The following is a 23,824-nucleotide window of genomic DNA, read 5'->3' on the forward strand; positions in this document are numbered from 1 at the left end:
TGGCTTTGAGGCCCCATAGCACAGTTTGGGGGAGAGTTAGAGAGAGAGAATGTTTTCCTGTGCCTCGAGCATGTGAATTGTCCATGTGGGATGTCACCTACGGTCAGCCTTCTATGCACTGTGGACCCAGGGCACGGGAAACCATGAAAGATAATTATTTCCTTCTAGGATGCCTGCCTATGAGTTCAATTGGTGGTATTCTCTGTACTTTATAACCTACATCATCATCAACACCTACATCTTCATGTCCGTCTTTCTGGCTGTCGTCTACAACAATTATAGGAAGCACTTAAAGGTAACATGCATGAACCGGGGGTCAGGGTGCCTGGCTGGGTGCAGTAGCAGGGAGGCTGGCAAATGCATTTGCTAAATATTTGAATGTGTCCATTTACCTCTTGCTTTGGTGAATCTGAAGGCTTGTTTGGTGCCTTGCTGTCCTCTGCTGGGCCAGGCGGTTCTTTGCCAGTCTGCAATGGGTCTGACGGTGTGTCCCAGCCTCACGTGCAGGAGGAGGTCCTGGCTTTGCTCCTCGCTTTTATTTTTATTTTTAAAGTTTTTACTGGAGTATAGTTGATTTACAACTTTGTGTTACTTTCTCCTGTACAGCAAAGTGAATCAGTTATACATATACATATACCCACTCTTTTTTAGATTCTTTTCCCGTATAGGTCATTATAGAGTATTGAGTAGAGTTCCCTGTGCTACACAGTAGGTCCTTATTAGTTATCTATTTTATATATAATGTGTGTATATGTCAATCCCAATCTCCCAATTTATCCCTTCCCCCCTTCCCCCCAGTAACCATAAGATTATTTCCTACATCTGTAACTTTATTTCTGTTTTATAAATAAGTTCATTTGTACCATTTTTTAACATTCCACATATAAGTGATATCATATAATATTTGTCCTGCTCTTTCTTCACTCAGTAGGACAATCTCTAGGTCCATCCATGTTGCTGCAAATGGCATTATTTAGTTCTTTTTTACAGCCGAGTAACATTCCATTGTATATATGGACCACAGCTTCTTTATCCATTCTTCCTCACTCTTAATGCATCTGATAGTTCATGGTTCCTGGAAATGTTTTGTGTATCATTGGGGTTGGGGATATTCTCCAAGCTCCTTTCCCCACCTCTAACAGAAGCAAAAATACCTTAAAGCCAATAGTTTCTGCCCTGGTGCCTTCTTCTTTGATTAATGTCTGGAGAATTCCTGGAGGTGTTGCATGGGCAGAGGCTTCTGAGGGCTTGGGGCACAGCGTGTTTTATTTCTGGAATCTGCCAGGAGACCTGGGTCATCTCACCTGCGGGCCCCACTGTCACCCACCTGAGCACGCCTCTCATTGGCTGTTTTCTAGGATTGTAAAACTAATTGCACAGAGATACATTTCATCCAAGGGTCATTTTCTTTAAGGGAAGACATAGCCTTTTGAGTTAGATCCTTTTGGTTCTGTTATGAATTTTTCTTTGCTTAGGGATGTTCCCACCAGGGGGCAAGTAGAAAGTCGGGGAGAACTTAAATGTTCGCAGCTAAGGAGAAGTGGGTGGTGGGCTGAGTCTGAGATTCGACCAACCTCACTTTGAAGGTGTCTGGCCTGTCCAGGCTCTGAGAAGTCTGTGCATTGTGGGCACCTCAGCTGCTCCCGACCCCAAGGCCAGGCCTCCCAGTAACCCTCCTCCTCTGACTCCCTCCTTCTGAGCAGGAAGAGGCATTCCCAGAGGGTCTGGTGCGCTGGACAGAACTGTGGCTCCCCCTCCCCCAAGAAGTGTTTCTTTTAGTTAACGCTTCTCGAAAATTAATCTTCTGCCACGTGGATCAGTCAGCAAGCGTATCTTAAATGTGTTTTTTGTGCCCAACACCAAAGTTCTGAGGAGTCAAAGGCGATGACACAGCTGTACCATTAAGAATGTAAGGTCTGTAAATAACAAATGCTGGAGGATGCGGAGAAAAGGGAGCCCTCCTACACTGCTGGTGGGAATGTAAACTGGTGCAGCCACTATGGAAAACAGTACGAAGGTTCCTTAAAAAACTAAAAATAGAGTTACCATGCGACCTGGCAATCCCTCTCCTGGGCATATACCCAGAGAAAACTCTAATTCAGAAGGACACATATACCCCATGATCATAGCAGCACTATTCACAATAGCCAAGACATGGAAGCCACCTAAATGTCCATCAACAGATGAATGGGTAAAGACGATGTGGTACATATGTACAATGGAATACCACTCAGCCATAAAAGAGAATGAAATAATGCCATTTTAGCAATGTGGATGGACCTAGAGATGATCATACTAAGTGAAGTAAGCCAGACAGAGAAAGACAAATATCATATGATATCACTTATATGTGGAATCTAAAATGTGATACAGGGCTTCCCTGGTGGCGCAGTGGTTGAGCGTCCGCCTGCTGATGCAGGGGACGCGGGTTCGTGCCCTGGTCCGGGAAGATCCCACATGCCGCGGGGCGGCTGGGCCCGTGAGCCATGGCCGCTGAGCCTGCGCGTCCGGAGCCTGTGCTCCGCAACGGGAGAGGCCACAACAGTGAGAGGCCCGCGTACCGCAAAAAAAAAAAAAAAAAAAGTGATACAAATGAACTTACTTACAAAACAGAAACAGACTCTCAGACATAGAAAACAAACTTATGATTACTGAAGGAGAAAGGGAGACAGGGATCAATTAGGAGTTTGATATTAGCAGATACAAACTACTATATATAAAATAGATAAACGACAAGGTCCTACTATATGGCACAGAGGACTTTATTAAATATCTTGTAATAAACTATAATGGAAAAGAATATATATATATATGTAAAACTGAATCACTTTGCTGTACACCTGAAACTAGCACAACATTGTAAGTCAACTCTACTTCAATTTAAAAAAAGAATTTAAGGTCTAGCCATGTAATCAGCTTAAGGGGAGCAGTAGGGGTGGGCATCGACGTGGCCGATTGTAACATGAGGGGGGTTCTCCTTGTCCGGAAGACTCCCTGTGCACAGTCAAGCCGGATGGCAGCTCCTGGCAAACCCTTGCTGACCCTCCTGCCCTGGACCTCTTCCTTCTGACCACTTCTAGCCTGCTTTCACTTCCCTGCATTTCTTCCCCCTCCGCCTCTCTTTCTTGATTGACTTAATGGTAGATCTGTCTTCTCCCTCTCCTGCATCTCCCTCTCTCTCAGCAGCAAACCTGATTTCCTTCTTTTCTGGAATCTCCCTTCCTCCTGGGCAGTGTGGAGTTTGGACCTGTCTGCCTCCTGGTGCTCTGTTTCTCACCACACAGGTTATCCTTCCTGGCTTCCCTCATTTGCACTTGGTAAGCTGAGTTCTGTTTCTGCAGGTGGGGGTTAGCTACCCATCCCTGGAGCCGGGGAGGGATTTGGTACCTTGTGAATTGGCAGAACCGTGGTGACGTCTCTTTGCAGTTTCCTCCTGTAGCGTGAATTCCTGAGTCACTCTTACAAGATAGGCTGTTGTAAACCCAGGAGCGGGGGCTTTGAGGACTTTTTGTCAAGCATGGTGAGGCCTTTACCCTTGGGTATCTCCTGCTCATCCAGAAAAATGCACATGGTCCCCAGGACACACTCAGATGAACTCTTCCATTGCCTTGAAATGTTTTAAGGTGGAAAATCAAGACTTTCTTGAGTCTTCCTCTTAAAAAAACACACTTCTGTTTTTTCAAGAATGAGATTCGCACACTGGCATACCTGAAGCGTCACAAAATGATAGAGGCTTTCAACATTCTGAAAGTCAAGGTGGGCACAGAGTTTGTGGTGAAGGAGGCCCAGTGGAGGCAGCTGGCCAAGATCGTGGCGCCAGACATCAGCAGTTCCCACCTGGAGCTCCTTCTGAGGATCTCCGACGAGGGACAGAAGGGTTATGTGGGTAAGAAGCCTTGGCCGCTGAAATTCCTCTTCCCCGTGCATCAGAAAGTGGGGTGGGGGGGCTTCTAAAAGTGATGGGATGTTTGTTCATTTTCTTCAGTTTGCAACTGAGAATGTATATTGGCATTCCCTGCTGGCAGTGTCATAGTGGAATTAGGTTCCTGACGCTGTGTTCCGAAAGGGGTGTCGTGGTGTGTGTTGTCAGCATGTGAGGAGCCTTCCAGAAGCCCTTCACCTTGTAACACGGTCATTCCCCTCCCAGGATTCTGCCTTAGGGAGCTCATCTAAAATATGCAAAAGGGCTGTATAAATAAACGTCTAAATTGCGTTTAGCATTTGAAAAGTTGAAAGTCCCCTAAATATTCATGTATTAGCGGTTGATAGTTATTATCAATAATGTTTCATATTGGTAGCATGCTTGCCACGCATAAGACACTGTCATGATTGTTGTGTGTATGTGATCTTCCCCAGACTCACTGAGCTGTAGGTCTTGTTATCCTCATCTGTCAATATGGAAACTGAGACTCAAAGAGATTTGGTCGGTTGCCCAGAGCCACACAGCTGCAGTGTGGTACAGGCCATCTGACTCCAAGGCCCCTGCTTTTTATCATTACTCTAAGCTGCCCCAAATTCTGAGGGTCACTTAACGGGAAATTTTGGTGACATTAAAAATGACTGTGAAGATGAGGTAACAGTGGGGAAAGACGTGAGATGACTAAAATACACCCCAAACTGTAGGGCACACACATTTCTCTAGTTTCAAGAAAAGTCTAGATGGAAACACACCCAAATGGAGTGGGAGGTCTGAAAGAATGTAAATTTATGTGAGACGAAAACTCTCAAACTAGTCCAGCAGAGCCGTGGGCTTTTTAGGACTCGGTGCCTGTGTGAGAAGAAGGAAATGACAGTGATTGTCTGGAACTTACATGAGTGTCCAGGGAAAAGAGAACTGTGTGGCAAGACACTGTTAAGTGGGTGATGCCAGCATCTTATAATGAGGGTTTTGGATCCAAGATGGACGTCAGCAGGGTTTGACAGGTGCCTTCCATTGAGCTCTGGGCACGTCCCTTCAGCCACCCAGGATCCAGGCTTCTCAGACCCTGAAGAGATGGCTTTGGTGCCCCCATTAGGGATTGGCGGTGATGCACTGTGAGATCCTCATGTCAGGGTTAGGATTCTGCTAACGGTGGGGGAAAGGCGGCTGGGCAGCCCTTGAGCACCATGCTTCCCAAGCTCTTTGGGAAGTGCAGTGAAGCTTTTAAATCGCTAGCCTGTCATGCAGCTGTACACTTGGGTAAAATACAACAAAAATGAATAACTACAAAAATGAAATCAAAAAAACATGTAAAACGCAAGTCCCAATTTTTCATTATTAGAGTCAACAGACATGAAATGATCCTGTCAATTGTTCTATACGTTTCTAAATTTTCAGGGCTGATCTCATGGGGGTGAGTCGGGGAGCGTGAGGACAGGACCAGCCGTGGCCCAGGGACCACACTTCTCCAGGGAGGAGCGCTGCTCTAGGACTTGGAGGAGAGGTCGGGACCTGGGCCCCCTTGGATCTCCCACTCCAAGAAGTGGTGTGGGATGGTGGCCCATGTCAGTCCAGGATTCCTAGACCTCAGCCCCTCTGTTTTTGAGAATTCTCTTTTGATCATTTAATACCTCTGCTGCTTCTAGAGAATTGAGACTCTGAAGATGTTGATGAAGCTTTAGGGCTTTATAACTGTCTCTGCGATTCCTCCTGTAGCGTGAATTCCTGGGTTGCTCTTACAAGATGAGCTGCTGCAAACCCAGGAGCAGGGGCTTTTAGGAGTCTTTGTTGGGCTTGGTGAGGGCTTCACACTTGGGTATCTCCTGCTCATCCAGAAAAGATACACGTGGTCCCCAGGACACACTCAGATAAACAGTGTTTCTTTGTTTATAAGGTCAGTCTAACTATTGACACTTGGGTGTCATGAAGAACAAACATATTAACACATGGGGACATAGCATCTTAATTTCTTTGGAAACTTCTTTGGTAATTTTCTTATGTCTTTAGGTAAATACAAGTTATTGACTATTTATCTCAATATGCATTAGGCCAATGCCCCGAACTCAATTAGTAATTTTAGAAAATATGTTTAAGAAATCATGGGTAGTTGATTCCCTGTTGACACCAAGGATTTGTCAGAGAAGCGTGAAACTCTGGACACTGTATCCATATAGTTTAAGCGAGTTACCCTATAGGGACTTTTGGTTTACAATATCATGTGATTTACACAAGCCAGTTGATAAAGATGCGAGTTTTTAAATCACAACACAGTTTGAATCATGCCGCTTGGTTCCGGCCTATGTTAAGGTTTAAAGACACCTAAATGTTAGCTGAGATCATGATACCGATTGACCCATAAGATAAGGGGGAGGGATGTTTGAAGTTCCAAACTTTTTAGCGTCTTTAGAAAACAAAGTTTGCATGAACTAAAACTCTATATTTGCACTTTGTATTTACATTGGATAAAATCAGGAAGAAGATGCGAAGCCACATTTTAAACCCTAAATCACAAAACAATTTATTAGTTTTCCTTTCCTGGGAGCATTAAATACATTTGAATTCAAATTTTAAATTATTTTAATTTGATTTATAAAGTAATTTTAGAACATTTTAATTTTTGGTCAAAAGTCCTTAGATTTTAAGTGTGTAACCAGATCTTTAAAATGTGTCCTTTTTACCAAAAAAAAAAAAAAGAAAAGAAAGCTTGTTTTTTCCCCCAATGGCCTTTTTACAACTACTAATTGCTGGTCTATTGTTAATTTGCATATCTTAAAAAAATTTTTTTAATTAGGTAGAGACACTAAGAACATTAAATGAAGTTAGAATTCCCTGGTTCCCATCTGATTTTTTTAAGAAATTAGAATATAGAAATACTGTTTAAATGAATATTTGGTTGTTTTACATATTTTATACTTGTGGGGGCCAGACTTTATAAACTGATTTGTTAGTTCAAGTTTTTATCTGGAAGACACCTGTGTCAAGGAGAAAATCATTTTAAGACCTAGTTTCTTCAGCATTTTAATACGTTTGTGCAAGCCGAGAGTCTGTCAGAGACTTTGTTAAAAGAAAAAAGGTGATCATTAAGCTTGAAATTCCTTTTTTCCTCCACCCTAGTGAGGCTTTTTGTTTGTTTGGTTTATCTATTTATTTTCTTTTTAGGGGATAGCACATTTAAAGCATAAAGAATTTTTCCTTGATTTCTTACTCCGGGAGGACCTTTAAGTCTCCATTCAGAATTTAAGGAAGGCATAGTGTTCACTTTAAAATAATTCATTTAACAATTCATGGAGAAATCGTTCCTTGTATCGGTTTGCTTGGACTGCCATAATGGCTGGACTGCCATCATGGCTGAGTGAGGTGGAAGGCAGGGAGTGAGGCAGCGGTGTCTGTGAGCTAGCGAAGTCACATGCTTGGGTTGGCTGCCTTGGGCTGGCTCAGGGTCTGAGTGAGGACAAGCGGGAGGCTGTGCCACTCGCTGTCCCCTTGGCCTTGGGCCTTCGTCCTTTGAGGCTTCATATCTTCACCTGTGAAACGCAGATCCAAGAGTCTGTGCTGGCTTTGTTTCACCCATTGAACCCTAGTGTCACAGCAGCTATGTATTTGGGGATCCTTTTTTCATTGCAGACAAAATGAACTTTCTACGCTTGGCTGACCTCCTCAACATCCAGGTGGTCACCATCAACATCAAGAGACACCCGCTGGAAGCCTGGATGCCTCGGGTATACCAGTCGTCCCCAAGCCTCTTGGTTCAGAAGATGGTTCGGCACAGGCAAGTGAGACGGGGCCGGTTTTCTCCCAAATTGCTTTGAAAATAGAGGAATCTGTTAATGCTGTCTGGACTGAATGTGTTTCATCACTGAAGCTATAAACCATTCCCCTGCTCACTGCTTCTGGTTTCTTGGGAAGGCATGGAAATGGTTCTGCTATGTTTAACCTTAGCCAGAGGACAGGTTTCTAGATTATGCTTCCTTCTTCGGTGTTTTTTGTTTTTTTTTTTTAATGCTCAAGGGCCACAGACTGGCTGTGCTTTCTGAGCCAGGGAAGCTGACCACTCTCTGATTTCAGGAAGTTCCTGCCCCATCAGAGTCATTAGGAAGTTGATGTCAAATATGGCATTTTGTAAAGTATCTGGTAAGTAGACATGAGTTAGGGTTACTGGAATGACCGTTAAGAATGCCAGTTAGGGCTTCCCTGGTGGCGCAGTGGTTGAGAGTCCGCCTGCCGATGCAGGGGACACGGGTTCGTGCCTCGGTCTGGGAAGATCCCACATGCCGTGGAGCGGCTGGGCCTGTGAGCCATGGGCGCTGAGGCTGTGCATCTGTAGCCTGTGCTCTGCAACGGGCGAGGCCACGGCAGTGAGGGGCCTGTGTACTGCAAAAAAAAAAAAAAAAAAAAAAAAAAGAATGCCAATTAATTCTTTTATTCCCAAGTAGATGGACTCCAGAAGAGTCCTTTATCCCGGCTGGAGAGTTTATTTTTACTATGTGTGGCCTGGAACACCCCTATCAGCAGAGGCTCCCCTCTTGCCTTCTTTGAATTTAATGTTTCATAAAAGTGAATGGTTCACTTGGGAGATTGGGTTTGACATGTATACACTGATGTGTATAAAATGGATGACTAATAAGAACCTGCTGAATAAAAAAATAAATAAAATAACATGCAAAAATTAAAAAAAAAAAAAGTGAATGGTATAGAAGTCCTTGAAAGTAGCCCAGCCTATGATGTAGGTGAATATCCCTTTTAGCTCCCGTATTGTATATTTACGAAGGCCCTTCATGTAGAGGCTCCTTTCCATTCATCTCAATATTGAACTACTGGTGTGTTTCACACAGTGGATGTTTGTGTAACCACATGTGGCATCCGGGGCTGAGACCTAGAGTCTGCAGCTTCCCCAGGACAATAGGGTAGGAGCCCCCGCTCCCCTGCTTCCCATGGCCACGCCCAGGGTTCACCCAGGATTCTCTGGAGCACAGAGCACAGATGCCTGTGAGGGGCAGCCTGCTCTGTAATTAAAAAGTTGAGTCAGAGCCCAACTGTCCTATTTTTTTCACCCCTTTTCACCCCAGACTTGGTGAGAAAGTGGGGCACGTCAGTCCCCTGGAAGACTTGTGTGCGATAGGAGTAAAGAGTTTTTCAGAAGCTTTCTGAGTTAAGGATGTTAATTTTCCAGGGTCAAGTAGTCAAGGTATAATGGTCCTGGGCTAAGCCCTAAACCTTCTCCTTGCCCCCTGATTCTACCCAGCTTTTCGTCTGATCCAGGTACTGTGCCCAAAAGGCGAACCTGGGAAAACTAGGCCTCTGTTCTTCCCCCTCACTCTGTCTTCATTTTCTCCTTGGTGGGAAAGGCTATACCAGTGTACCAGTGTCAGTGAGAGGCAGGTGAATTTCAGAGCCCTAACCATGGTGGAACCTTTCCTTCCATGTTGAGTGAGTATGTGTGTGTGTGTGTGTGTGTTGGTGGGATGGGGGGTGGTGAGTATCTCATATTCATCACACTGACAGGAAACACAGTAGTTCCTGCAGGGCTCTGAACCTGCTTTTTTTTTTTTTTTTTTTTTTAACTGAAATGTATGGTAACAGAATCTTCTTTTTTCCCTCCTGGCAGGATTTTTGTCTGGGTTTATGATGTCATCATTCTAATAAATGCCATATTCATTGCTTTGGATGAGAAAAACCCCTTAATTTCTTATGCAGAATGGCTTTTCCTTTCTCTCTATATTATTGAAATTCTCCTGAAATTGTACACGTACGAACCCAGAGCCTATTTTGGAAGGAAGCAGTTCTGGAACTGGTGAGTCTGTGTTTTGGGGAGGAGGCCATGGGTGAAGAGAGGGGCTTTCTGTCACACTTTGGGGAATAACGTTGTGGAGTGTTTCAAGCTCCATCTGCCTAGTTTTGAGGCTTCTTTTTTTTTTATAAATTTATTTATTTATTTTTGGCCGTGTTGGGTCTTCGTTGCTGCACGTGGGCTTTCTCTAGCTGTGGCGAGCGGGGGCTACTCTTCGTTGCGGTGCGCGGGCTTCTCATTGCAGTGGCTTCCCTTGTTGCGGAGCATGGGCTCTAGACATGCAGCCTTCAGTAGTTGTGGCACGTGGGCTCAGTAGTTGTGGTTCGTGAGCTCTAGAGCGCAGGCTCAGTAGTTGTGGCACACAGGCTCAGTTGCTCTGTGGCATGTGGAATCTTCCTGGACCAGGGCTCGAACCCATGTCCCCTGCATTGGCAGGCAGATTCTTAACCACTGCGCCACCGGGGAAGCCCGAGGCTTCTTATAATGAAGTCTTGAGGGCAGGGGAACATCTGGTTCTTAAAGCTGTCATTTAGGATGTCAGTTTGAATGACTGTCTAAAATTAGAATCACAGATCACGGCATCTTGGATCTGGAAAGGATCTTAGAATGTCGCACCCAATGAGACAATTCCTTCCATGGTTGCCCGGCCCGCTCCCTACTCTTGTTATTGGAAAACTTGGCCTGCGTGGCTGGACGATGAGGACCCTCAGCAAGCTCTTTCCCGGGCTGGATGTTTCTCCTGTGACCTTCTCTGCTCCAGGCTCTGTACCTCCCGGTCTTAAACCATCACCCACATGCTGCAAACCATCTTGAGTACCACTGAATGTCAGCCATCACGGGTAGTGCACAGCTCAGCAGGGTTGGATCTCTGTGGTCACTGCTCCCAGTGCCAAGAAACTCACTCAGGTGTGCGTGTGGCCAACTGACCAGTGTTATCCAAGGCAGTGGCACCGTTGTGAGAAAAGTCACGGCATGATGAGTTTCCCCTTTAATTTAACAGTTGCAGGGAATTCCCTGACACTTCAGCAGTTAGGACTCTGTGCTTTCACTGTCAAGTGTGTGGGTTCAATCCCTGGTAGGGGAACTAAGATCCCCCAAGCCGCATGGCATGGCCAGATAAATAAAAAAATAAAATAATAAAATAAATAAATAAATAATGTTGCAATGCATTTAGTAAGATGAATACCGAGAAAGATTACACTATGTATTCTGAAAATGTGTCAAAGTATTCTTGCAAGTATATAGTTATGTTGGAAGACAGAGTGATATGAATTCGCTGATTCCTACAAATTTCCTTCGATGGTTCATTGGAGCAGCCAGTAAATGATCAAACACAGTGTTTCTTGCTTTGTACCTGCTGTCCTAAAAATTATGGAAATCAATTTGACGGCTGGATCGTTGCTTTGCGTAAGAGATTGGATTCAGAGTTTTCTCAGGATTCACTGTATCCCGAGCTTGACAGGCCTTTCCCTTGACTCCTCACTGACGTTGCTTCTCCACCAAATCTTAGGTTTGATACGCTGATCATCATCGCAGCCCTGGTGGCCACTGTGGCCAACACCACCATTCAGTCAGGTCAGTGTCACCGGCTCTCAGCTTCCCCGCCTCCCGGGAGCGTGTGTTCAATCAGTAAACTTTGTAGAACATCCATGGTGTACCATTAGGGTGTTTGGGACGAGGCAGTGGGGACACAGGAGAATTAGTAAAACTATTCCGCTTTCTGGAGAGGGATGGTAGCTTTGTTTGTGTCTGGTTGTATGGTAGAGATTTCATTTGTAGGTATCACCACACCAAACACTCAGCTGGTCATCTCTCCAAACTGCCCTTGGTCTCAGGGCTCATCCTTGACCCTCTGCCCATGTTGGCCCGCAACCCAGGGTCCAGCTGTAGCAGGAGCTCTTCATCAGCCTCTGCCCACCACCCTCTCCTTTCTACCCTCCTCTGGCTCCTCTACCTGTGCCGCCACTGCCCTGCACACTCCTTCCTGTAGATGGCAGAGGGGATTATTAGAGATAGAGAAGCTTCTTAACATGACTATGAAATGAATGCTGGGGGGAGGGACGGCTTGCTGAAGTGCGTTCTGTAGAGCGGGATCCACAGTCAGTTCTTGATTATGGTCTGAAGTCTGTTCCTACACTCATGCTTCTTAGTTTTAGGGCTGGAGGGGATGCTCACCTTGGTGCTGATTTGCCGGGGGAGTTACTGGTTGAAGGCAGTCCTCACTTCCTCATTGCTCAGAGCCGTCACCCTGTTCGTGAAGTGAAGTGCATAGTTCCCCAGGACCCACAGAGTCTCAGACCTCACTGCATAAAAGGGACAAGCCAGAGGCGCTCCGAAACCGGAATGTTAGATGGTTGTGTTCTTTTTCCAGCGAGAAAATACAACAGTCAGCAGATACTGGATATTGTCTTGATTTTGAGAATACTCCGGCTCTTACGGATCATTGTCAGCATTCAGAGGTAAAGATGAAGCCATGGGAAACAGCTGCACCCGGGCAGTTCCCCATATTCGGGCTTGACAGAAACCACCCTGCCTGGGAACTAGAAACACGCCCAGCTGTGAACCCGGGATATAACTTGTATAGAGGACCTGGGTTCTCTGGGGGCGGTGGGGAGGGGCAGGGAGCCCGAGAAGGTGGTGAAGAGCCCCGAAGTGCAGCTCTCTGAGGGCAGGGATTCTGTCCGTCACTTTCAACCCTGCGACGTGGTCCCTCAACTGTGCCTGCAGCCTGGTGACTGGACAGTGGTCACGATGGCAGCTAATGCTAACGGAGTGTGCTAACCATTGTCTTGTTAAATCCCTCCAACAACCCTTGATGTAGGGGCTTTAATGATCTTTAGTTCCTGCGTGATGACAATGAAGCTCAGAGAGGTTAAGTAGTTCCCCCAGTGGTGCACAGCTAGAAAGAGGCAGAACTAGGATGCAAACCTAGGAGTCTGATCCCTAAACCCGGAAAAACCCACCCTGTTTTGGATAGGCCAGGTTCCTTTCAAGGAGTGTGTGGGGACTGCCATCTGAGGACTGGCCTGCCCCCCCGCAAAATAAGTAGGGGAGCAGACCGGGTCAGCTGAGTCTCCAGGTCCGCTTTAATACAGGCTGAATTTTTTTTTTTTTTTTTTTTTTTTGGTACGCGGGCCTCTCACTGTTGTGGTCTCTCCCGTTGTGGAGCACAGGCTCCGGACGCGCAGGCTCAGCGGCCTTGGCTCACGGGCCCAGCCGCTCCACGGCACGTGGGATCTTTCCGGACCAGGGCACGAACCCGCGTCCCCTGCATCGGCAGGCGGACTCTCCACCACTGCGCCACCAGGGAAGCCCCAGGCTGAATTTTTGATGAAGAAAAAGGTTGGGGGAAGAAAGCAGATGAGGGTGGATGGTTTTTCAGCCTCAATACCCACCTGTGTCCTACCAGTGAAACTCTCTGTGATTACCTTTCTTATGTTTTTAAAAACGGTCTTGCTTTGTTTTGCTTCAGGGGAAACTCAGGTGAACTCCCCCCTCAGTTCAGTAGATGGACTGATGCTGACAAAATTGTAAAGGCGGATTCCTGACAGCATTTACAGCACAGATCCAGGACTGGCGGGAGGGGCATGAAACCAAACATGCTAGTGTGGTGTCAGTTTTACTTACATCTTCCCTTTGCCTTGTGTCCGAAACTTTGTTTTATCCCAGATTCCGGGTGATCGTGACCACCTTAATTAACATCGGCCCCACGATGCTGACGTTCGGCGGTCTGGTCTTGGTGAGTGTTCTGTTCCTATTCTATGTGAAGCAAGCGATAAGATGTTCATTCTTAGCAGGTCTCTGTGAGCTTTATTTTAAGTGAGGGAAAGAAAGGGAGATGAAGTCAATGAGATTCAAGGGGTTTCTAGGAGCCAGTTTTAGAAATATCAAGTGTGTAGAAACATGGGGCATATAGCCGTCCAGGTACACTGGCTGCTGTAATAAAGCCAACCTCAGTGGGTTAATCTCGTCAAAGTGTGTTTCTCACCCACGGTCCAGGGGGGTATTCCTAGCCAGCAGGTGGTCTCAGGGGTGTAGGCTCCTTCCAGAGCATGGCTCTGCCCCCCTGGCCTCCGATCCTTCTTTGTTCTGCTCAGAAGAAAGCCCACCTGCTCCTCCAGAAGCCCAGTGGTAAGAACGTAGCCACGCTAGGCTGTGAGGGGACTGGGCCCCCCACCCAGGAGTGATTCCATGCTATGGATGAGGAAGCTTGAATATCTGCTGCAGGGTACTTATTTTCTATTCTGGTAAAGTGGTAAAACAAAACAAAACAAAACAATTCAATTAGTACAGAAGAATGAAAGATGGACTGCAGGTCGCGCATTCTCATCCACCGCGTGCCTCTTTCCCAGAGGCAACCATGATTAAGAGTTTCTCGTCACGCTTCCTAAACATTTCCATCCATACAACAGGCATGTCATTTCCAGATGTATGTGTATCCAGTTTATTGTTGTGTCAAATGGGATCATCTGTACCAAACATGGCACTTTTTTCCATCCAATGTCTTCCCAATGTCTTTGTCACATGTCCTGGAGGACACATGCACCCATGTGAGTTCTGCTCTGATGCAAAGTGTCCCACTGAGGGAAGACTCCAGAACATGGCTGATCACTGGCCGACCACTAGAGATTTCACTTCTTTGCCATCACAGATGATGGGGTGAAGCCCATCTTGTGTGTGTCTTTGCTTTCGTGAGTGTTTCTGTTGGGTACATTCCTAGCAGTGGAACTGCTAGGTCACAAGGTAAATGTGTCCACAGTTTGGATCAGTGGTGGCGAATTGCCTTCCAAAAGACGTGCTCCCTGTGCATTCCAAATGCCAGTGTGTGCGGCATCTGTTTCTCTGCACCCCTCACAGCTGGGTTTATTAAACATTTCCATACTCTCCAATCTGATGGGTGAGAAAATGGTACTGTGTCCCTTTGATGTGCATTTCTTTAGTTATTCCAGAAGCTGAGTGTGTTTTCCATGTTCTTTGGGCCACTTATGCTTATCTTTTTTTATAAGCAGCTTAATTCATATCCTTGGTCCATTTTTCTATTAGTTGTATTTTTTTATATGATTTGAAAGAGCGTTTTGCCGATCAGGGAAATAAGCCCTTGGAACGTTGTATACAGAGTAGTTATTTTTCCTCATCCATCACTTGTTTGTTTTTCCTAAATAAAGGCTTTCTGTTGTATTTTTTCGGCTGTCTGAAAGTTTAAATTAATTACGTAGTCATACTTGTTGATGTTTTAGTTTACAGTTTCTGGTTTTATATCATGCTTATAAGGCTTTTCTCTACTTGATTTTTTTTCTGGCTCCTTTACAGTTTGGTTTTTACATTTAACTCTTTGATACCTTTGGAGTTTATTTTGATATAGGAAACGAGGTAAACGGGACTTCCCTGGCAGTCCAGTGGTTAAGACTCCACGCTTCCACTGCGGGGGGCACGGGTTTGATCCCTGGTCGGGGCACTAAGATCCTATATGCCGTGTGGCACAGCCAAAAAAATCCAAAAAAACAAAAAACAACAAAACAAATGAGGTAAAGATCCAATTTATTATTTTTTTCCCTAGAGGCCTAACTATTGATATTATTTATTTAACCCACTAACTTGCTCACAGCATCATTTTGTCTTTGTAAACTGAGACCACAGCAGAGGTCAAGGTGTGGTCCAGCTGGCCGTGCCCCGTCCCTGAACAGCCCAGTGGCCAGTGGGCTGACCCTTCCCACCCTGTTCCTGATGCTGCTGGAACTTGTGGCCGTGGCGAAAGCCATCCCCAGAATGAGGGTCGCAGCCCTTTCTGCCGGCCATTGTCACAGGCTGACCCGGGTCTGCGTCCTCCTGCCTCCCCTCATCCACCTGCCCACTCGTGCCCGGTGCCGCCCACCCTAGGTGGTCTACTACGTGTTTGCCATCATCGGGATGGAAGTGTTCCACGGCAAAGTCCACTTCTTTGACCCCAGTTCCACCAGTCCTGATGCCCTGGAGTGTGGGAACCCAGCCCTAAAAGACTCAGCGTTTGCCCGAGGCAGGTACTGCAGGAACAACTTCAATGACCTGGCTGCCTCTCTCATCCTGCTGACAGAGCTCACCGTGGTTAACCAGTGGCACGATATCCTTTCCGAGGAGGCGGGTGTGGCGGGGGATGCTGAGAGCACCTTCCGGGAGGATTGGGTCTCGGCTCCTTGAACGCTTGTTTCCTTAGCTTCCCACTCCTCGCAGATGGCTTTGCCCTCGTGACTCACCAGGCGTCAAAGCTGTATTTCATCGGCTTCCACATCGTGGTTGTCATCCTCATTGTTAAGTGAGTTTGCTCCTGCCGGGTGGGCCGTTCCAGATCCCCCCTCTCAGATCTACAGCTGCTCGCACCTCCCTCCTCCCTGGCTCCACCCTTGAGTACATTGTGGGTGGGTCCCATCTCCCCTGCTAGATGCTAAGGCACCAGAAGGGAGGCATCTTACTTTTGTTCACATCTGTGTTCTTCAGTGTCAGCCAGCCGTGCACGTCAGTATATAGTATACATCTCATAGCCTCGCCAATTGTTTGGGTCAGAAGGGCTCTGGGGTCCTGGCCGGTCTCCCTACCCTTCCCCGGTGGGATAAATCACCTTTAGAACGTCCTTGTGAATTGTGTCCACCCTTTGCTGAAATCTGCACAACTCCTGGGACTCATTAGAACCTATACGAGTCAATTTCCTTGTCGTCCAGCTCTGGTCCTCACCTGTCCTTGCACAGGTAGAATGGAAATGTGCTTACTAGTTAATTTTCTTCATTGGTTCCAGTTCTGTCCTGACTTCTCTTCCGCGGAGAACTCAGGCACCGTTTGAAAGCTGCTATGACATCTCACCATTCCAGAGGGCTTTCCTTCCTGCTTATCAATCTCTGATTCTAGCTCCCCTGTTCCTTGTGGGACCTGAATTTGGGTCCCTTTATCCCTGTTTTTCCCGCCCCCAGAGATGTGTTCTGGTTGTCGTATCCCTCTTAGAGCCCAGGGCCCACAATTCTTGGGGTGACAACCCAGCCCCGGGCCTTCCTTGTCACATCAGGGCTGCTTTGGCCACCATTCTGTTGATTTTGGCTCAAGAACGTCCCAGCGAGGGAGGGGAGGGGAAGAACTGCTCAGGGCTGCTTGTCCTGCACCGTCTGAATGGAATATGTAGTGGGAACGAGAGAGGAATGCTTCTGAGTGATTCTTAGAGAGGTTTCCAGAATGCTGGGATAGGCCGAGGCAACGTGAAAAGCTGTAGGGGTTTTTCAGCTCTTCCCCCAAAAGCATGCGAGTATGGTGACAGCCCTGGGCTCCGTCAGCATCATGTTAAGTCAGAAGTGGTGAAGGAACTGGGATTCCCTACTCACAAGTTGCAGGTCAGTGTGCGTGTACGTCTTGTATATATACTGACAAAGTGTGATGCCTTGGGTCCGAGACAAAGACAGTTTATTCCTCATCGCAGAAGCTGCCGCCAGAGCAATACCTGGGGCAGCTCCCTGAGCCCTAATCCCCGCTGCACCGTGAGGTGAGGGCCAGTGGGATGGGCTGCGTTGCAGGAGGGGAACTCCAAAATGAGGAAACCCCGGTCTGTGTAGCTGGGGAGACCTGCCCATCCTCCCCTCTGGAAAGAGAGAGAAAAAGAGAAAGACCTTATTTTTACTCTCGAACGTAAGCAAGTCTCCGGGGAGGGCAAAATGAAGTCTCTGCTACCCTAGTGGTCGCTGGGGAGGAGACAGTAAGTAACAGTAAGCTTTACTGTTGTGGAGCATTTCTGGAGACACGCATATCGTGTGGACCAAAAAGTTCATTGGGGTTTTTCCATGTCACAGACCACCCGAGCGAACTTTTGGGCCAGCCCAGTATATCCCTAAATCGGCTGTCAGTGCCTTTGCTCAGAGGACCTAGACTGTGCATTAACACGAGCTATTCATGGAGAATTGTCTACCACCAATTATGTGGCCTAAGCTTCCCCTTAAAATAAACTGTATTTTCGAGCTCACTTTGGTAGCACATACACTAAAACTGTACAGAGAAGATTAATGTGGCCCCCGTGCAAGGATGACATGCAAATTGGTGAGGCATTCCAAATTTTCGCAATATAGGGGGAGGGGATTAAGAGGCACAGACTGTTAGGTATAAAATAAGGTGCAAGGATATATTGTACAGCACTGGGAATATAACCAATATTTTACAATAACTATAAATGGAGTAAACCTTTAAAAATTGTGAATCAGAAACCACCCCCCCCTCTATTTTCTTCTTAATAGTCACTGTTTAAAAACGATGTAGAGGAAGAATGATTTTCCGGATGAAAGAAAGTTGTGCCTGACGCTTGAGAGACATTTTGTTGTTTCTTCCCCGTGTTGTGTTTTCTTTGCGAAGATGGGCGGCCTTTTTGTCTGGGCTTGAACACTCTTTGCTGCCATGATTTCCCATCACCTAGACCATGGCTGACTCGATGTAAAACCCTCTGCCTTTTCCTTTTTCTCAGTATTTTCATAGCGTTCATCTTGGAAGCGTTTTTTGTGGCATATTCGTTAGAAAAAAGTGAAGTGGAAACTGCCATTGAGAAGAAGATTCAAGAGCTTGGAGTTGGGGTCCAAGAGTGAGTAGCATTTCCCGACGCGGCTCATGGACTTTGGAAGCAGGATGTTCATGGCGGGGTGGGTCCTGATCACATTTAACCCCCGAGACCCCGTGGCAGCCAGCCTGGTGCCAGTTCTCAGGGACCCTCGCTGGCTACATGGGTGACATGGGGCCATGGCTGGGAGGACAGAGGGGAACTCAGCTGAGGGACCCGGCTGTGTTCACACCATCTCTTCCTCCCCGAAGGGAAGAAGTGCAGGGTGGGAAGCTCATTGACAATGTGGACGCCAAGGACAGTGGCTTCAGTGGGGACGATGGAGACAACAAAAGGAAGGCCTTGAAAGGACTGTACTTTAGAATTGCATCAAAAAGTAAGTTTTAACCCAACTCGAAACTTCCTCCAATCCATCCTCCTCACAGCAGTCAGTGAGATGTTTCCAGGATGCAAATCCGACCTCCAGGGGCTTACCGTGTCTCAAGGGCGCCTGCCGTGGCCTCTAGGGGCCACATGCTTGGTTCCCTCAATACCTCAGCCCGTCTTCCTTCCCCCAGGAACCCCCACGCCTCTGCCCTTTAGCCCTGCTGTCCCTTTACTTCTTCGGCTCCCCTGCTCCATCCTGCCACAGGGCCTTTGAACATGCTGCTTTCTCCCCTTACTCTCACCTCACCTTGCAGAATCAAGGCTCTTCCTCCTGCAGATCTCTGCTCAGGCAGCACTTCCTCAGGGAAGCCCTCCGGGCTCCCCGAGAAGTCAGGTGCTCCTGTGCACCCCACCCCCACCCCCCAGCTCTCCTTCCCTGCCTTTCAGCACCTGTCAGCTGTACATTGATCACTGAGTGACTGTCTGGTCACCATCTGTCTTCCCTGCAGACTCGAAGCTCTACATGTGCAGGGCCATGTCTTTTTTCTTCTCCATTGTGTTCCCAAGGGCCTCACCATGTGCCCAGGACATGTGGGCCTTAATAACTGTTTAAGTACTTTATTAATTCTCAGTGAATTAACGATTGACTGAGTAAACCCAAACCTGTCTGAATCTCAACTGGGCCTTTGATGGGGACACTGTATGGTACACTTAGACACAGCACAGCAGAGATGGCGTGTGTGTGTGTGTGTGTGTGTGTGTGTGTATGTATGTGGGCATGCCACCCCAGAGGCGGCCATCCTCCCCCATCCTTCAAGGAGGACCTTCTCCTTGGTCTCCAGAGCCTGCGGGGTCTGGGGAGCTCAGTGGGGTGGGCTCAGAGACCCTCCTTCAGGAAAGCCGAGCTCTGCTGCCCTCCGACCCACACGGGCAGGTCCCATGTGCCCCTCTCCTTCCTCCCAGAGTACAAGACCGTGGATGCTTTGCTGCAGCAGATGTTTGAGTCTGAAATAGCTCCAGAGGATGAAGGCCCTTCCTTGGAGGAGATTCTGAACTTCTCACCCAGTGACATACATCCCAAGAATCCCAGTTTTGAAAACAGTGCCTGACCCTGGGCCTGTAAGGGCCACAGGCATCCACAACTGGAAACCAAGATAAGCTGTCCTCACTGTTTGCAGATGCTACCTAGAGGTTACTTTCCCAGCCCAGGTTCTCTTCTGTGTTCTGATAAGACTGTGAATCGGCCTCCCCTGCCCTGAGTGGTCAGCTCTGTGTGCTCTCCTGAGGTCATGCTTAGGGCTGACCATAGAGGTGAGGAAAGGAAGATCTACAAGGAGACTGTGGAGAGCACTTACCATACAAGTGTTTGTACGTGTGTAAATCCTCTCAGTGGGTATATAAAAGCTTTCATTTATTTTTATATGATATTTTGCTACTTTATTAAATGAATGCTACAGTGTTACATAAATGAATTTAAAATATCTTAATATGCTAAAGGAACATGCTCTAGTACAGTAGCTTTTGATGCAGTGTTTATTCGAAATGAAGACAAATATGAATGTGAAGATCAAATTCTGTCACAATTGCTTTTTTTTTGGGGGAGGCTCTCAAAGTTTCTTCTGTTTTCTGTTTTGGTTTTTTGGCCGTGAGTCATGTGGGATCTTAGCTCCCCGAGCAGGGATCGAACCCACACCCCCTGCCTTGGAAGTGTGGAGTCTTAACCACTGGACCACCTGGGAAGTCCCTCAAAGTTTCTTTAATTAAATTACAAGTATAGCAAGATGTTGAGTAAGTTGCTCCCTGAGGTCGCTTTCTCCAGATGAAAATCTCAGAACAGCGACCTACTCCTGGGAAATTAAAGGGATTTATTTCATTTTATTCTATTTTATTTAAAACATTTCATTGTGGTAAAATATACAACATAAAATTTACTACTGTAACTATTTCTAAGTGTACAGTTCAGTAGTTTTATGTACAGTCACATTTTAGGTACACTCAACAGACCTCCAGGGCTTTTCATCACCCCACATGAAGGTCTGTACCATTCAACAGTAACTCCCTAACCCCCCTTCCTTCCAGCTCCTGGCGGCCACCATTCTACTTTCTGTCTCTGTGAATTTGGCTACTCCTGATCACAACTGCATTGTGAGCAAGTGAGTCCTTTCCAGAGTTGTCAGGGTAGGTAGGACTCCTCCGTCTTCTGCACCTCGTCGCAGGCCCTACCCTGAGCAGGGGAATCGGGGGTGGGAATCAAGGCTTCCTGACCTGAGGGCTCTGAGTGCTGTGAGGCCGTCACGTGTCATGTCATGTGTCACATGTCAGCGTGGCAACCAAACCTGGCCTGGGAGGCCCCTTTCCTTGGTCTGAGGGCGACCCCTGGTGTCGGAGCAAAGCGAAAGCTTCAGGGCTGGGACTCTGGGGCCGGGCTGGTTTCATGCCTGACTCCCCACTGACCATGCCACCTCCGGGCTCTACTTCCTCACCTGCAAACTCGGGGCAGGTGGCACCTCCCTCCCAAGATCGTGTGGACTGGGGAGGAGGAGGGGGGCGGGGGATGCTGACCGGGCTGTTCCAGATGGCGCTTCCTGGTTTGAAACCTGGAAGGCTGGTGTTTGGCGTCAGGGTTTGGGATTCCATTACCACCACGATTCCCAGGAGGTGGGAGCCTTGCTGACCCGTCTGATGGGATTTGTGGAGTCCTGCCATCCCTCCAGACCTCTCTTATTTCTTTGTGTATTTAACATTTATCCTTATATAAAGGATTAGGTTAAATATGCTGAGTGACAACTTAATGTTTTTAATTTGAAAATATGATGGGCATTTTTTAAATTAGAAACCATGCGGTCACTGTAAAACATTCAATACAGAAATATAGTAAAAAGTCAAAAGTTGCTCTTTATTCTTCCTTCTCCTCACCCCTTCCCCTCTCATTCTTCCACTCACAACCTGACACCCCCTTTCCGGTGGGAACTGCTGAGTTTGTTGTTTTTCCTTCTGGAACTAAATGGATATCATGCATATTAATATATAATCATTTTTTTTTATCATAAGTGGGATGTCATGACATTTATCATATATAGCTCAAGAACTTGCTTCTTTCACTTACTAGTAATTGTTTCATGTTGAGATATAGATATAGAGACAGATATAGACACACACACACACACACACACACACACACACACACTGCTGTCAAGTGTTCCATACCATTGATGTTTCTTGATATGGAAGAATTCACATATTCATGGACCTGTATGTTGTTCCACGTGTTCAGTGTTAAACGATAGTGGAGGAAACGTTGTTGTGTAATTTTTTCTCAAGTGTGAGCCCTTCAGTAGGAAAGTCTCGGGGTCAGACTCTTGGGGTCCGGTTACCAGTGTCCTGCAGCAGCCCCCGTGGCCACCAGGGGGCGCCAGCACCTCAGCCGCTGCACACAGTCCAAGGGAGGGGACAAGGGGCAGGAGTTGTGGCAGCATTGCCACTTTTCTCCAGGTCTTTCTTCTGCCTTTTAGGGGACTAGTCACCCTGACATTTTGGCCCATGGGCTCCCAGCTGGACACTTCATTCCTCAGTCTCCCTGGCAGGGGGATGGGGCAACATGATTGTGTCTGCCCTGTGGGCTGTGAGCCCAACTGGGGTCCACACCTCGCAGGTCTTGCCCGTGGGAACGATGTCCACCTCTGCTGGGATATGACAGCAATCAAAACATCCTGGAAGCCTTCTGTTGAGGACGGCAGGGTCGGGGCCAGTAAAGGATCGCCCATCCCAGACTGTAACGTGAGATCAAAATCACTGTGTCTTCTCTAAGCTGCCCTGTGTGGGTTCTGTTACCGGAGCTTAGCCTGCCTGCAGCCTGACCAATCCAGAAATGGGTTCATCTGAACCATTCGGAATGGAACCAACGGGACAGATGGACTCAGTGGAGGGATGAGGTAAAAGGAGGACCAGGGACACTGACTCCTGGGACCAGTGGCAGGGAAGCAGCTTTGCAGGTGTGTTTGCATATCGTGCTGATGCCCACGCATCTCGGAGCATTATTTCTGATAGGCCCGGACCACACTTTTGGTGTCTCAGGTGCGTCTTATGAAAAAATACGTTTTAGAACCATTGCCTTAGATACAGATATAATCCAGGGTGAGAAGGCACTGGTAACAGGAGTCTCTGAGTCTCCGGAGTAACCAGCCTTGTTCTTAGCTGGGACTTAGCACGTGGAGCGGGGCTGCCAGGAATGAATGGGAAAGGCCTTGGCCCGAGTAGGTATTAAATCAGAACCTAGGCTGAATGTAGCTGGTGTTTGGGCACTTAGGATGAGCTGGGCCCCTGCTCAGCTCTGTCCCTGGGGAAACTCCATCTCCTTAGTGGGTGAGCTGGACGTTTCTTTGCCTTCCAACTCTGATGTCTCGGTGGCCCTGTAGATGCAGAGCTTATTTCCTTGTGCAGATGAACTGTGTGTTTGTGTGTATAATTTATAATGAAATGAAGATGATCACTGTAGTTTGTACCAGGAAATGGACCAAAAAACCCACCTACTTTCCTGAAGTGCTTAAAGCAACTTCTTTCATTTGGATGGAGACTTCCTCCCTGGGGACAAGGCTGTTGCTTAGGAAATCTGACTGTGAAGTTTATGTAAGCGGAGCCCTTGGCATAGACTGGACACCAGATGGGCAGCAGCAGTGCTGAGATGACGCTGGTCAGGTTGAAGTTGTTGGTGTGAATGGCATAGAAGGTATCTTGGGTGCGATAGGAGTTGAAGATCCAGTAACAGCAAACGGGCTGGCGGGGACGCAGGATATGTTGACAGGGGCCGGAAGCCGAGGCCAAGTGTCCTCTCTGCCCAAGACTGAAGGCACCCACAGCTGCCTCTCATGGATGGACACATTTCGTTATTAGTTTAGTAAAATAGCACCCTTATCTACTTTAGTCTTGTTTCCTTTGAAAACAGACATTTTCAAGAGGAAAAATTTTAAAATTCCACAAATCTGGCTTTATCAATGCTCACTTTTGACACTTTAAGAGTAAATTTAATGTTGGTTTGTCTGATGAGGTCTTGTCCCTGGATCAACTTCCTTCCAATTTCAGTGTATGTGGAATCAATCGCATAGGTTACGTTCTTTATTTTCAAAATAAAGCATATTTGGAATCCCATTCTATTAATTTATCCTGCAGACACATTTGTACCTGCAGTCACTTTTTTGTA

At 47.1% G+C, this 23,824-nt stretch overlaps 1 protein-coding gene and 1 pseudogene across 1 annotated transcript in view; both read left to right on the forward strand.

The window, feature by feature from the left end:
- LOC113632095 (two pore calcium channel protein 2-like) overlaps positions 1-21,156 on the forward strand; it is a 39,270-nt gene extending 18,114 nt beyond the window's left edge. Inside the window, exons 8-19 of the mRNA XM_027129013.1 lie at positions 169-295; positions 3,685-3,886; positions 7,544-7,688; positions 9,525-9,710; positions 11,218-11,282; positions 12,079-12,166; positions 13,377-13,446; positions 15,585-15,804; positions 15,906-15,996; positions 18,172-18,285; positions 18,513-18,637; positions 19,591-21,156. Coding sequence (XP_026984814.1) covers positions 169-295; positions 3,685-3,886; positions 7,544-7,688; positions 9,525-9,710; positions 11,218-11,282; positions 12,079-12,166; positions 13,377-13,446; positions 15,585-15,804; positions 15,906-15,996; positions 18,172-18,285; positions 18,513-18,637; positions 19,591-19,736 — 1,579 coding nt within the window. The 3' untranslated portion in view covers positions 19,737-21,156. The remainder of the gene's footprint in view (positions 1-168; positions 296-3,684; positions 3,887-7,543; positions 7,689-9,524; positions 9,711-11,217; positions 11,283-12,078; positions 12,167-13,376; positions 13,447-15,584; positions 15,805-15,905; positions 15,997-18,171; positions 18,286-18,512; positions 18,638-19,590) is intronic.
- On the forward strand, positions 17,673-17,773 carry LOC113632209 (uncharacterized; annotated as a pseudogene).
- Positions 21,157-23,824: the final 2,668 nt, after the last annotated feature.

The sequence above is a fragment of the Aethalodelphis obliquidens genome, unplaced genomic scaffold, assembly GCF_003676395.1.
Source record: "Aethalodelphis obliquidens isolate GAN/ISIS:26980383/991018 unplaced genomic scaffold, ASM367639v1 scaffold35, whole genome shotgun sequence".
NCBI lineage: Eukaryota > Metazoa > Chordata > Mammalia > Artiodactyla > Delphinidae > Aethalodelphis > Aethalodelphis obliquidens.